We start from the raw sequence: 13,650 nt of genomic DNA, 5'->3' as shown, positions 1-13,650 counted from the left end.
AGCCATTCATTGAGCAGAAGACAAAGCCAGCTTCTCATACTGTGGACTTATGTGAGGAAGAGCTTTCTGCAATGCAAAGGTGAGAATGTAGTGTCTCTCACAGCATTATACTAGTGTTAGGGTTAGAAGGGACCTCAAAAATCATCTAACTCCCAAGCATTCCAGAGCAGGTTGTCCAGAGCCACATCCAGACTGGCCCTAAAATCCTCCAGGGATGAGGCTTCCACCCCCCCTAGTCCTATCCCTCCCTGACACCCTACCAAGTCCCTCCCCAGCTTTCTTGATACTGGAAGGTCTCCTCAGAGCCTTCTCTTCTCCAGACTGAACAGTGAAAGGGTAAGGACAAAGGCTCCCAAAGAAGCTGCACTATTTCAATTCACAAAGCAGTAAGGGAAGCTGCAGTATTGAATTCTAAATTACTTCAAGACAGAGTAGCTAGAGTAGTTTATTGGAAGAGCTGTGTAGTTCTAGGCAGCAGACCAGCAGCAGGGGCACCAGGACCTGACAGAGGAAAAACAGCTATTAGCACTTGTACTCAACAAAGGAAGTCATCTGTTGCCTCCCTAGGCTACAGCGATGTCACATCAGGACAGAGCTGGTATAGAAGCAGCAGCACGTGGAATGTGTGCATACTCCCCTTACCAAACTGTTCAAGGGCAATTCCCAAGTGTCACAATTCCTGTAACTACTCACCATGTCCAGAAAATTCCCACTCTGCCCTTCTCCCCACCTGTTTTTCCCAGGATTACCAAACACTTTCATGCACCTCCAGGATGCATTGCACTACCAAGTGAAAAAGCAGCGGCAATCAAGTTGCAAGACCGTGCCTCAACTCCATCAACCTGTTGCTCTCCAGCTTTCTGTGCTGCCAGAGTCAACTGGTTTTATAATGAAACCTCCATCAGCACCTCAGAACCCAAGGGCAGTAGAGCTAAACATCCTCTCCCCCCGCAGTGGGCCTCACTCTGTAAGCTGTATCTCCTCGTCAATAGACCACAGCACACACCAAGTGGCTGCGGCATCCTGCAGAGGATTTCAATGTGCGGTCACCGCGTTAAGAGCTGATGGTTTTTCACCCATGCAAACCCTCTTTGAAGTGACCAGTTTCAGTACCAGCCATGTTGCTGAACACTCTTACCTTCAGACTTGCTTTGGTGGCACTTGGGTGGTTCTCATCCTCTGACATGCAGCAGGTTGGTAGCAGATACTATAGGTTAGAGAGTCAGATTTGGTTAGTGTACAAGAGTGAAGTTGGTGCCCACTGTAAGGAGCAGCCTTTTTTACTCCCATTTTCCCCCGTGTGCACTACCACCCTCCTCTCATCAACAGCTTCCGTTGGCCAAGTTACTAAGGTTCTAACTAGAACTTCTGTTACTTTATAGAAGAAGTGCTGGAGCTACCCAATGACAGCCACACACACCTCCCTTGGCAGGAACCTGCTCTTTTCTCCACAGCAGAAGGGAGCATTCTCTCTCCAATCTAAAGCTTTATTCCATCAGACTCGGTGCCACATTATGTGGCAATTCAAGAATCTAATGGACTTGCTTTATGGCCATGTCCACAACTCACTAGGAACAACATCCTAGCAGCCTTGGTAATGACCAGGTACTCCCACTGCTGTTACCATGAACTTAAGTCTGTGACTGGTATAAATATTCACATTTTCTATCCTTTCCTGATAAGGACCAATCAGTCCTGCCAAGCTGTCTACACCAACAAGCCTACAACATGTTAGAAACTCTCAGTACAAAAGGACAGTCTCAAACTGCACCAGGGGAAGTTTAGTGTGGAGGTGAGGAGAATGTCCTTCCCAGAAAGAGTAATTGGCCATTGGGACGTGCTGCCCAGGGAGGTGGTGGAGTCACTGTCCCTGGAGGTGTTCAAGAAAGGATTGGAGGTGGCACTTGAAGCCATGGTTTAGTTAGTCATGAGGTGTTGGGTGATAAGTTGGACTTGATCTCTGAGGTCTTTTCCAACCTGGTTGAGTCTATGATTCCATGACTCCTGTCAACCAGTAGCAGCCTTGATGCCGAAGCCAGTATGACGAACTGCTGTGCAACTGACATGCGCACAGGAATGACTCACAGAAAGCAACCTCTGACGCTCAAACTCTGGGGCGATCACTGTCCAGCAGCCTGCTACTGCAAAACTATTTCTATACTTTTCTAACAGTTCACTGAAGTTTCAGTGTTCTGGAGTCACACCAAGTTAACACACAAACCTCTGAAGCTGTGTGAAACCCTCTGAACTGCCTAGTCGTTCAGTGCTCACCTGTCAGATCGTTATTTTCCGTGGCTTTTAACACAAAGTTCGCTTTGTTCTGTGTCCTAAAGCACCTGTGCAGAAAAAACACACCACATACTGAGTTCCAGAGCCCAGCACCCAGTTCTCATGCTGGGACACGAGAGCTGTATGTTGACTCAGATGCCCAGAGGACAAACTGTATCAGCAAAAATACCAGGTTTAACAGACACAGCAGAAAGAAAACCAACGATGCCAAACGCTGAACTACTGTAGCACTGTTTTATGAACATCCCATCAGGAGAATGCTGCTGGGTGCAGATACCACACAGTGCAAGAGCTGCAGGAGATCCTCATTCAAGCTTTTTGTATGCAGCCCTTGGTGCCTGATGCTAAGCTGCAGCAAGATACTCTTATTTCACAAAAGGTACCACTGCAGCTATGAGGGAAAACAGACTCCATCAATTTCACCTAATGAGAACAGCAGCTTCAGCACTCCAAGTTTTTATGTATTCCTACCACTAAAGATCTCCATAAAGGAATTACACTTAATTCCAGTACATTTACCTTGGTTTACTTTAAGCTCTGCATTCTTTAGAACAGAATATCAGGAAATGTAATTGCATAGTAGTAAAGTGGCTGAGCTATTAAAAAATTGCCTCTTTAAAACCCCAAATGTAAGATTTAACCCAATACTGCTGCTCAGTATGGTTATCGAGCATCTCTGGACACAGAACAACAATGCAGCATGTTTACAATAGCTTCAAACACCACAGTGCTGTCTCTTAGCTACAGCCACCAAAACAAAGAAAAACCATCACTCCTGTGGTAGGTTGAGATAAAATGGAAATACTGTTTCAAGCCATCTGGAAAACTCAAACCACAAGGAGCTGTTAGGAATCAGGTAGCTAGAGAAACACCTGGCTGACAAGTAAGTTTAGCTCCTTTGACAGGTTGGTTACACCTGAAGTCCCAGAACACACCAGCTTTCGACTCTTACCAAGGTTTTCCACGTGAGCACCACTTTCATCTGTATCAAAAGCGTAATTCTGTGCCTGCAGGAGAACATACTGCATTAATACAGCTCCTAGGATGCTACATCAAGATCTGTCTTGCAGCTTTATCCCACAGAGCTAACAGGTAGTTGAGTGGGTAAGCGAAACCGCAAGTTTATTCTGTGAGGCGTTTCCAACGACACGAACCTACGGAGGAGATCCTATCGGGATAGACCTCAGCAACTCCGGTGCCATCAACTAGCACAACACAAACATCAAGCAGCCCGGAAAGGTCCCTTCTAGACATCCTACCAATTATCTTTACAACTTGTTTAAGGGCTTTTGGGGGAAGGAAGAAGGTTAAATGATACACTAACTTTTGGGTAAGACAAAGAAACCAATTCCTTCATATTAGCAACAAGTTTTATGTTGGAAGTTAATGTTTCCTCATTAGAATAGAATAAACCAGGTTGGAAGAGACCCTCAAGATCATCATGTCCCAACCTATCACCCAACCACCTAATCAACTAAACCATGCAACCAAGCACCCTATCAAGTCTCTTCCTGAACACCTCCAGTGATAGTGACTCCACCACCTCCCTGGGCAGCCCATTCCAGTGGCCAATCACTCTCTGTGTAGAACTTCCTCCTAACCTCCAGCCTAAACCTCCCCTGGTGCAGCCTGAGACTGTGTCCTCTTGTTCTGGTGCTGGTTGGCTGGGAGAAGAGGAGACCAGCCCCCTCCTGGCTACAACCTTCCCTTTGTTGTTTGCCTTTTAAGTACAAAATTAGGCTCAGCAAGAAAGTTAGAGAGAAAATTCTGAGTACGAGTTGCTTGTAGAAGCAAAGCTATCAGTTTAAGCTGATAGCCTCCTTTTTGACAGATTTGTATGAATTGGACAAATCAAACTTGAAATGAAGTCTTCACTTCAACAGAGTGAAAGCCACATTAAAACAGTGATGTAGAGTCAAAACAAGACCCTAAAACCCTCCACAAGTCTGTAAGCCTGATTTTTAGAGTTCCAGCCACTGAAAACCAAAGCCAAAATCATTAAGGACTATGCAGAACCTCAGACATCACACTAACCTAGGAGGGGCTTCTGTGAAACACCATCCTGCATTTCTTCTCACATTCTAATTACACACACCACCTGAAAAAAAATAAGGTCATGAACTGACACAGGTGTGCATACAAACCAGAGTCAAGCTTATTCTCAGTGTTCAATACCCAGCTGCCCAGAATGAAGTGACATGGGAAAGACACCCAGGTAGTGCATTTGTTCAGAAAGGCTATTCTCACTCACTCTCTTCAGAGCAGTTGAACATTTTGCCAATCATCACGACAGTTTGTTTTCTCACAGCAGCCCTCAACCCTGGGGGAAAATGAAGCTCCTGTTTCCTAAAACACTGCATCTTCTCAGTAAGAAAGCACAGCAATATAACCAGCTCACCCACAAGTAAAGGTTAAAAAACCACTTTGTCACATTAACTTACCAAGATGCTAGTTCCAACTGGACTACGATGGGGACCTCCTAAAAGGAAGGAAATTGTTGTATCTGAGTGGTAGATCCAAGTTTCTTCAGTATTTCAGCAATTTAGTAAGACTTTGGTACTCTTCTACTGAACAGGAAGCAGGCTGCACTGCAGTTACACTGTCTGAATGCTAATGCCAAACCAAGGCATTTCTCCTGAAATCAGAGCCATGGCCCTGTCTGTCACAACTATCAACAAAACCTACCTGCAGCTTAAGAAAGTGGAGAACCATAGCCTTGAAGGTACAGCTGAGGGAGTCACCTCAAACAAGTATGGCATGCCACTCCAAGAAAGCTTACAAACAAGCTCTACTAAACCATCTAGAAGAAAGCAGAAGCACAAGTGTTCTTCTCTACCTAATTCCACTTCCTTCAGTAAGCAGGATGCAGAGTTCAAGAACATCAACACAAGCTCATCCTTGGCATTCAGCAGCAGCTGCAGTCTGAACTGTTTGCAAAGCTGTCCCACTAAGTGAATCTGTTACAGGCCTCATTGTCACCACTGCAACTAAGTGTGCAGTGAGGAAAGCATAACCTGTTGGTTCTCTAGCCACGTTCTTCAATTCAGACACACAGTGAGCTGTGCCTAGCTGCTGAATAACGAGGCATAACAATCAGCTCTTCCACTGTCTGCAGAACAGCTTCTGCAGTCTAGCCAGTTCACTTTAAAAGAAACATGCCACTAGCTACTATCAGCTGCTTAGCTTCAAAGTAAAATACTGCTTTCTAAAAGGCAACTAAATAAAAACTAATAAACTGAGCTTTAGCAATCCAAGTACCTCCACCTAGGAAAAACAATTGCTTCCTCACTTACCCTCAAGTAGAGGCTTCCCACTGGGTCCCAGAAGTCACAGGAATGCCCCTTTAAGAAATAATTTGGAACAAGATCATTCACTTAACTATACTTTCGTCTCACAACAGTTCTACAGTTCAATGTTTATCTGACAAGCTCCCCAAGAAAAGAACTTTTCAGTCTACTTGTTTCAACAGAAATACCAAGTTTAACCAGCACATCTGCTGGCAAACCAACGATGCCAGCTGCTGAGATGCTGTAGCACTGCTTTTTGAACAGCCCAGCAGGAAAGACACTGCTGGGTGCAGATACCATACAGTGCACAACTAGTCTGACAAATTCCTGTGTAAACACTAATTCTCTGAAGAAGTCAAATACTCTTCTACTGGAGTGTAGAAGAAACACAGAGCTTACCTCTTTTGCTGCTGTGTTCCACAGAAGTCCAAGTAATAGACTTGTACATCAGAAGGCCAACAAACAACATTTAAAAATCCCACACTCCAGGAGTTAGAGCTGCTCACTCTGTAGAGCTGATGTGGTCATCTGCAGAGTCAGGAAAGAAATCAGGAACTGAACTACACTTCTGCAAACTGCAACGTGAAGCTCATGCCCTACATTGACCAGCACATGAATGAAATGCTGCTGGAATACATGCAAGTGTTGTCCCTTCATATAAGTAACACAACCAATACGTTCATCGGCTGTGGGTTGCAAAAGAAGGGCTTTTTCTAAGCACCAGGTTCCAGGTTTTTGTCTACAGCACCAGACAAAAACTGAACACGTGCTGGAACATAGGACTGCAGCAGCTTCTCTCTTATTTCCCACTGTTTTTGAAACAGTGTTTGAACAGTACACAAAAGTCATTTCTCAGACTATGAAATATTTACAGTAACTGTCACCTTCCACCACTGTTTTCTGGTTATAGAGTAAGGGAAGTGTAGCACAGTTCAGTATCATATGTACTGTGTCAAACTGCCTTTTTGTCCAGTGCCCTTTACTGCAGCAACAGCCAAAGCAGATTCCTTGATCCTGTCCTCTTGAGCATGTTTCTGAAGTTTCCTTACTTGCCCAGTTTAGAGCTTAGGGCTGCTGAATTTAAAGATGGTTTCCTAACCAGTATCCTTACATGGCACTGTCTTCCATGCCATTTCCTCAGACTGCAGCCACGTGAACTTGATAACATCCTGCAGCAAGTTTCACAGCTCAAGCAATGTACACATGCAAGGCTACCAAGCTTCTTTCTGCTGGGCACACTTCCTACATGGGACACACGTTAAGATGAACTTTTACAACAGGGACATGAAGCTGCAGCTGCACAATACACCCTGCTACAGAAAATATGGGTGGGGTACCACCAGGAGACTAAGTGTGCAGAAGTTCTCCACCATCTCCAAAGAGACTGCATTCACACTAAATCAAACAGACTGAAGTTGCCCAGCAGTATCAAGTGAAAACAAAGTACTTCTACACAAACTAACAACAGCTGCAGTTAGTACACAAGTATTCAAGAACCCAAAGCTTTAGTTTTCATCCAAGCAGAGGCTACAGTCTCTCATTTTGGTCATGCTTGACAGAAGATGTTGCACTGCACTCAAGACCTTGGAAGCTTCACACAGGTGTGGAGCACTGTAATGTACTCACCTGCACCATGGAACACTTTTCAAAACATTGTGAAATGAAGCAAAAAAAGCTACCTTAAGAAAGCATAACTGCAAAGCAAGTAACAGCTTACCTGGCATATCAAGACATCTGAGCAGTACATCTTCGAAAAGCATCAAACTAGAAGGAAAAAAAGTGATGATGAGATATAGCCAAATAACTGAAGATTTCTAAAGCACAAAAGCTAGGTTTCAGCAGTTTAGCAGTTCTAGTAGGCCTGATTTTCATGTGTATTTATTCAGTTCTAATCAGAATTGAAATTTAGTTCATTTCTGAGTCACTCAGCAGTTGAACAGAAAAATTCATCACATGAACTGCAGAATGAGCAGGACTCCACACACCACCTCACTACGCCTTACCAATCAAGAACCCCACTCCTAGATCCAGGATGAGTCTTTCAAGCCATACAGTATTTCTCAGGTAGATGCCTGGAAGAGTTACATTTAGCCATTAATTTTGAACCAGCACTGGATGTCATCTTCAACTACTGAAGAGTAATTTTTGCAGTCTTACTCCCTAGAACTACCAAATTGCAACTGGGAAAAACCCAAACTTCCTTTACAAAGATTTAGGACCTTAATTCAAGCATACAAAGAATGCAACTTGACCTGCTCTCACCTACTGCACATCTCCTTAGACTCCCAACTACATTTTGAAGGAAATTAAACCAGTATCTATGAAGTCTTTTTCTGACAACACCCCTGTTCAGCACAGATTACTCTGACCTGCTGAGCAGCTGTTTGTTGCTGACAGTGACTTGGTAATTAAAGAGTATTTGAGTGATGCAGATCACCCTTTGGTTTTGAAAGTCTTGATTTAAAATTAAACTTTTAAAGCAATTTTTAATTTCTACTGCTACCAAGACTGTGCCACCTAGGAATCAGCCATATTCAGACCCTTCTAAACAGTCATTAGTCATGCTTCCAACTACCAGAAGCACCTTTGAGGAAGGAATTTGCACTGAGGAAATACTTCTTGAGTACTGCCACTATAACGAGCTTTCATCTTCTGCTTACTAATGTTCATATTAAAGTCCATTCTGGACAGAGAAAACGCAAGAGGGAAAAACAAATCCTTTAATGCAAGATTCACTATGCTGCTGCAGTCATTTAAGACAACTCAACTTCAGATTATTGTATTAGATTCAAGAGCAGAGAATTAGTTTTCTGAAGAATTCTGAACAAACAACTTGAATCACACAGATTTTATTAGCCTTCAAATGCATTAACCATGTTTTGCTATGTGCTTTTATCCAAGCTAACCACTTCACCATTTTCACTGTTTGCACTTGATTTGCATCAAGCTTTAAGTCTGTCTTGAGCCCTTGCTTAACTCTCAAGGTACTCAAAGCATAACCTCCATTTCCTTAAGACAAAAAAGTCTCCCCAGTGCCACTCACAAAAAAGTCAGCTATGAAAAGACATCCAAATTAGCCTTGCACACATACGTGCATGCAAGTGCATGCCCTTCTCTATACTGTGCTGCTCCTATGATGCAGTATTTGGATCCTGTTTCCCTATTTTAATGACAAATTCCATGATCCATTGAAGTCAGGCAGCACACACCAGCATTTCAGCAAGATCACCAGCCACTGAACCAAGGCTGTTACACACTTGATACAGGACAGCACAGAGGGCATTTAGCTTATCAAAGCCACAGGTTATACTTGTTTTGTAGCGGTCTCAGACAAGCCCAACATACTCACCTTAAAACAAATCTAATGAAGTTGCTTGGTTGATAGCTCACTGTCTTTACAGTATTTTAAACTACAGAGGCCATGACAAAGGGTATCTGAAGAGCAAGCACTGCCACTTCAGAGGCAAACGCCTTGCAGAAACCCAGAGCTCTCAGCAGCACAGTCAATCATCTTCTATTTCAATCACTTCAGTTGATTTTGCACGTTTTGATTTTTTCTTGCTGGGAATTTTGCTGCTTATAATGAAAGAGCTGTTCTCCTGAGAAAAACAGAAGACAAGTATTCACAAGTCTGCTTCTGAAATACTTAACAGACAAGATCTTGACAGCAGCTTTGCAAACTGCAAGAACTCTGCAGTGAACTCCAGAATCCCTATGCATTCCAGCTTGTTTCTGAGGAGAGTGCAGACTCTCTAAACAACTTCTACCTACATTACAGACCAAGATTCACAGGCATTGTGCAGTGAATGCTGGATCCAAGCTCAAGCATTAAGTATTCAAGACATTATTTCCTAATTCTTGAAACCCACAACAGAATGGTGAGTTTTTGAACTTGAGGGATATTTACTCACCACTACTCTGGCATCAAATTGTTCTGGATTATCAGAATTCAAGTTGTCATCATCACTGCTGTAATACAAAAAAAAACAAAATAGAGCTTTGTACTTCTGTAGTAGCCTAAAATGTGTAAATTATTTCTACCATGTCATCTTATCTCCTCTTACTATAAACAGAAGTGCTACAGCTTACAGTTGTAAGCGAAGACCACTGGCTCCCTAAGGTTGGTGTCAAACAATAGTTGCTGACAAGAGAATTACATCTGAACTAACACCACTGTCAGGACAGCAGCAGTGCTCAGCATCAGAACAAAGCCACACTTAAATTAGCAGTGTAAGTGATTAATAACGTGAAGAGAAGAATGACCAAGGTTGGAAGAGACCTCAAAGATCATCAACTCCAACCTGTCACCACAGACCTCATGACTAAACCATGGCACCAAGTGCCACATCCAGTCCCCTCTTGGAACACCTCCAGGGATGGCGAAAGACAGCTTTGTACCTTTACATTGTTTCTTAGGCTAACTTTAAGGTGTTGAGTACATCTACAACATTAAGTATTCTTGCTGATTTACCAATCCCTTGATTTCAACTAAATGAACTGTTTGATCATAGAGAAAGATCTAAGATGATGCTTCAAAAAAACCAAAATAATATGTATCTTTTAGTCTTTACAGGGCGCCATGCATCTACCTGTACACACACAGGTTTTTGTTTTAGTTGAGAGAGAGATTAAGTTATATACCATTGTAAAACATCAATATGAACTTACTTTGTCTCCTGAATAGGGGAAATGGGACCTTCATCATCTAAGTATTTGTGTTTCCGTACTGACAGGCACTGTTTTTCCAAGTCTTCACTGGCCTGAAGGGTTTTTAAAGCTCTTTTAAGATGGTCTTCATATTTAAGCATTTCAATGTACTGGAAATACCCCTTGGCAGCTGCTTGCTGAAGAAAAAAAGAGCTCAGTTGAGATCTTAAAAATACCAGTGTAAGGAACATTATACATAGAATAAACCAGGTTGGGAGAGACCTTCAAGATCATCGCGTCCAACCCATCAACCAATCAAACACCACCCAAACAACTAACCCACGGCACCAAGCACCCCATCAAGTCTCCTCCTGAAAACCTCCAGTGATGGCGACTCCACCATCTACTAAACTGTAATATTACACTGGCAATCCCATCTTAGCCAGTTTTGTCTTAAAGGAACTAGACAACATCCAGAGTCCTCTTTAGCAGAAGTAAAAAGGGTTTCACTGTTTCATTGGAGCACATCAAATGGAAGCACAAGGTAGCCGGTTTAAATTCACCAATTTTAGACTGAATTAAAAAATGACTGCACTTATCTCACAAAATAGAAGACTCACCTCATAGTCAAGAACCATCTTTAAGGGAATGTGTTTCTTCCCATAATGTTCTTGGACAAAAGGGAATTGAAAGCCTCTGTGTAGAAGCCTTCTCCTCTGTTCCTGAGGGGAGGCTGTCAGCCGTCGCCGCACCAGAGGCGCCTCCCTAGGTGTCCTCTCATGCTTTTTCTTCTTCTTCCATGAGCTAACCCTGTACTTGCGGTGTGCAGCAGCCCTAAACTTCTTTCCTCTGAAGTGATAGGCCAAAATGGCTTTCACATTTAGTTTTGACTTCTGCTTCTGGGAAGTTTCTGATGATTGCACCGCAGGGGGCGGAGACGAATCTGAAGAGCTTTCACTGTCAGACACTTCCGCAACAGATTCTGTTTGTTGCCTTGAAGACCGCAGTCTCATTTTGTGCTTCGAGGGTGCAGTGTAGCACTCAGGATGATACTCACTGTCACTAGTAGCAGAGAGATCCCTGAAGAAGAGAAAAGTACTTGCTTTCAAAACATGTATACTTCTATAACATATGACACAGGTTCTTCCTATGAATCATTCTGAACTACAGACAAGAACTCACATTTCTGAATCACTGCTGACCAGCAAAACTTCGGCTGAAGCAGCTGATTGGTGTATACTGCTGGGCTCAGCTGAAGACTCCTCAGCAGCAGCATTCTTCTGCCTTGAACACGAACGCTCCACCCGTGCATTCGCTTCACGTGTATGTGCCTTGCGCGGGCCTTTCTGCTGACTGCCGATTAGCTCTTGGGCATCAGGGTAATCAGAGTCAGAAGACTGGGATTCAACTGCATCAGTCATGTTTCAGTTTGCCCTAAAAATCAATGAAAATACAAGAAACTGAAGCAAACTGTTCACCAGGTAACGAGCCTTGCCCCCCCTTCACCTGACAGGCTAAACGTGAAGAATCTTGAGCAAAATCCAACAGATTTTCCTATAAACCACAAGCAAACCTACTAACGGTAAACTTGCAGCTGCTTGAGGTATCTCAAGATACTCACAGCGTAGTTTAGGTTAGAAAGGATTTTTACAGTTCTTTTGGTCCAACTCCTGCTTAAAGCAAGGCTAGCTTCAGAGTTGCATCAGTTTAGAAACCTGTAGAGACGAATTCTGAATGGTTTTTAACCCTCTTCCTACTAGCAGTAATTTTTCCTTTAAATAAACATCCATGTAGCCAAAAGCTTCTCATACTTTCAAGGATACTGCAGTTTTAAGTCTTCACTGTGGTTTACTTTCTTTTTCAAGTAATCCAGGACAGTGTCACCACCAGAAACAACGTCAGCTTCCCTGTTCAGTTCCTAGCTGCACAACACCTAATGCCTCCTGCCTTGAACAGTTTATCAACGCCTTTATTCACTGGTTAGTAATCAACACGGAGACTAGCCCCATAAATAAAGTTTCGATTTTGGGTTGAATCTACCAGACAATCCAATCCACCCCTTCAGCTGCCCAAGTCCACGCAAAAGGGCCTTCCTATGTAATTTTACCTCTTTACCAGCCCTTTAGTAGCCCTGCAGATGTTCTCTTTTTCATTTTGCTGTGCTTTTTAATTTTGCAAACCCTTCTTTACGCCCATTAATGTTTACACACTTGCTGTAAGTTACACAATTTAGCATCTGAAGAGACAACAGCAGAATTCATGGCCTCGGGTTATCTCCCATTGTCTGGGATTGCTCACAAGATGAAGACGCATTCCTTTAACCCATACAGCTACAGTGACCTCGAAGTTGTTCTCAGAGCAAAGGCAACTAAAGTATGCATCTGCCGCAGCCGTGTATCGGTGCTGGATTTTTAACCGGTCTACATTTAGACGACTCTTTGCATCATGTAACTGTTCCAAAGCAGACACAAGCCCGTTACATCCTTGAAGAAAATATCTCATTCCAAACGCATTAAATGCGGGCTTAGAGGTACAAAAGACCTTAAAATAGCAGCACAGGGGCCCGCTCTGCCCTTCGTTGTGAGGAAAGTTACTTTTTGAAGGCAAACTGCACCCATGCCCTGGACTAACCACAGGCACAGCGCTAGCACGGGTGTACCCCAGGCCCAGAAACGGAGCAGCCGAACATGCAAGTAGGAAGGCACACATTAACGACACCAGCTACACAGGCTGCGGCTTACAGTTACCAGCTCAGCATCACTCACCGCCACTTCTGCAGCTCTGCCCTTCACCGGTGGAACCACAGATCCCTTAAGGAAAGAAAAAAAGAAGAAAAAGTAACTAATATGTAACTATTATTTCACACAAACTTCTCTCCTCCCTCAAGGGCCATCTATTACCTCGCTAACATTTATCTCAAGTCGGAAGTCGCTGGAGGCACCGCTCGCCCTACCACGCCGGCCGAGCTCGGCTGCCACAGCAGACGTTTTGTACGTGGGCGCTCACCCAGGTACCACAGATCAAGCGCACCCCACCGGCACCACTCCCGAGGCGGCCCGCAACAACGGCGGCCACGCAGACAGTGCCCGAGGACAACTGCACCGTGAAAGGCTAGGCCAAGCCACCGGCCTGCCCCAGGCCCTTCCCCGCAGACGGGCTCCCTGGCGAGCGGGCACGGCTCGATGCCGCCGCGATTCCTCTCCCATCACACGGGCCCCTCGCTCCCACCCCCCCAGAACCGCGGATGGCGACGGATAGCCAGCGCCCCCTCCACACCTCACTCCGCTTCTCCCCGGCGGCGCACAAAGGGCAGAAAAGGGCCGCCCGAGAGCTTAAGTAGGGCTGGGCTCTCGCGAGAGGCGCAAGGGCTGACGGAAGGGAGGGAAAGAGGGTGGCAGCCGGCGGCTCGCCGCTGCCATGCTGTGTG

The 13,650-nt window shown here is 44.3% G+C and overlaps 1 protein-coding gene, 1 long non-coding RNA gene and 8 other non-coding genes across 11 annotated transcripts; all 10 read right to left on the bottom strand.

Moving 5' to 3' along the window:
• Positions 1-935: 935 nt before the first annotated feature.
• LOC128897463 (uncharacterized) lies at positions 936-5,639 on the bottom strand. Of its 2 annotated transcripts, XR_008462399.1 has the most exons (6): positions 5,583-5,639; positions 4,731-4,768; positions 4,324-4,387; positions 3,242-3,296; positions 2,272-2,336; positions 936-1,207 (listed from the first exon to the last, which is right to left on the bottom strand). It is a non-coding gene; the product is annotated as an uncharacterized LOC128897463 (long non-coding RNA). The 2 variants fall into 2 exon arrangements; XR_008462398.1 differs by lacking the exons at positions 936-1,207; positions 2,272-2,336 and having other exon boundaries at positions 3,156-3,296.
• Positions 1,485-1,604, bottom strand: LOC128897502 (small nucleolar RNA SNORA32). Its single transcript, XR_008462422.1, has one exon. It is a non-coding gene; the product is annotated as a small nucleolar RNA SNORA32 (small nucleolar RNA).
• On the bottom strand, positions 2,439-2,577 carry LOC128897498 (small nucleolar RNA SNORA8). The gene has a single exon (XR_008462418.1). It is a non-coding gene; the product is annotated as a small nucleolar RNA SNORA8 (small nucleolar RNA).
• Positions 3,347-3,477, bottom strand: LOC128897503 (small nucleolar RNA SNORA18). Its single transcript, XR_008462423.1, has one exon. It is a non-coding gene; the product is annotated as a small nucleolar RNA SNORA18 (small nucleolar RNA).
• LOC128897497 (small nucleolar RNA Z40) lies at positions 4,512-4,582 on the bottom strand. The gene has a single exon (XR_008462417.1). It is a non-coding gene; the product is annotated as a small nucleolar RNA Z40 (small nucleolar RNA).
• On the bottom strand, positions 5,245-5,376 carry LOC128897500 (small nucleolar RNA SNORA1). The gene has a single exon (XR_008462420.1). It is a non-coding gene; the product is annotated as a small nucleolar RNA SNORA1 (small nucleolar RNA).
• Positions 5,640-5,744: 105 nt separating the features above from the next.
• LOC128897499 (small nucleolar RNA SNORA8) lies at positions 5,745-5,884 on the bottom strand. The gene has a single exon (XR_008462419.1). It is a non-coding gene; the product is annotated as a small nucleolar RNA SNORA8 (small nucleolar RNA).
• A 336-nt stretch (positions 5,885-6,220) lies between these two features.
• On the bottom strand, positions 6,221-6,347 carry LOC128897506 (small nucleolar RNA SNORA40). The gene has a single exon (XR_008462426.1). It is a non-coding gene; the product is annotated as a small nucleolar RNA SNORA40 (small nucleolar RNA).
• A 1,116-nt stretch (positions 6,348-7,463) lies between these two features.
• On the bottom strand, positions 7,464-7,535 carry LOC128897507 (small nucleolar RNA SNORD5). The gene has a single exon (XR_008462427.1). It is a non-coding gene; the product is annotated as a small nucleolar RNA SNORD5 (small nucleolar RNA).
• Positions 7,536-8,966: 1,431 nt separating this feature from the next.
• Positions 8,967-11,652, bottom strand: TAF1D (TATA-box binding protein associated factor, RNA polymerase I subunit D). Its single transcript, XM_009906148.2, has 5 exons — positions 11,406-11,652; positions 10,844-11,303; positions 10,245-10,420; positions 9,488-9,545; positions 8,967-9,175 (listed from the first exon to the last, which is right to left on the bottom strand). The coding sequence occupies exons 1-5, from the start codon at positions 11,642-11,644 to the stop codon at positions 9,080-9,082; spliced, it is 1,029 nt and encodes a 342-aa protein (XP_009904450.1). The 5' UTR covers positions 11,645-11,652; the 3' UTR covers positions 8,967-9,079.
• Between the last annotated feature and the right edge of the window lie 1,998 nt (positions 11,653-13,650).

Source organism: Dryobates pubescens, chromosome 10, assembly GCF_014839835.1.
Source record: "Dryobates pubescens isolate bDryPub1 chromosome 10, bDryPub1.pri, whole genome shotgun sequence".
In the NCBI taxonomy this organism is placed as follows: Eukaryota; Metazoa; Chordata; class Aves; order Piciformes; family Picidae; genus Dryobates; species Dryobates pubescens.
This window is presented reverse-complemented; position numbering and strand designations above follow the sequence as displayed.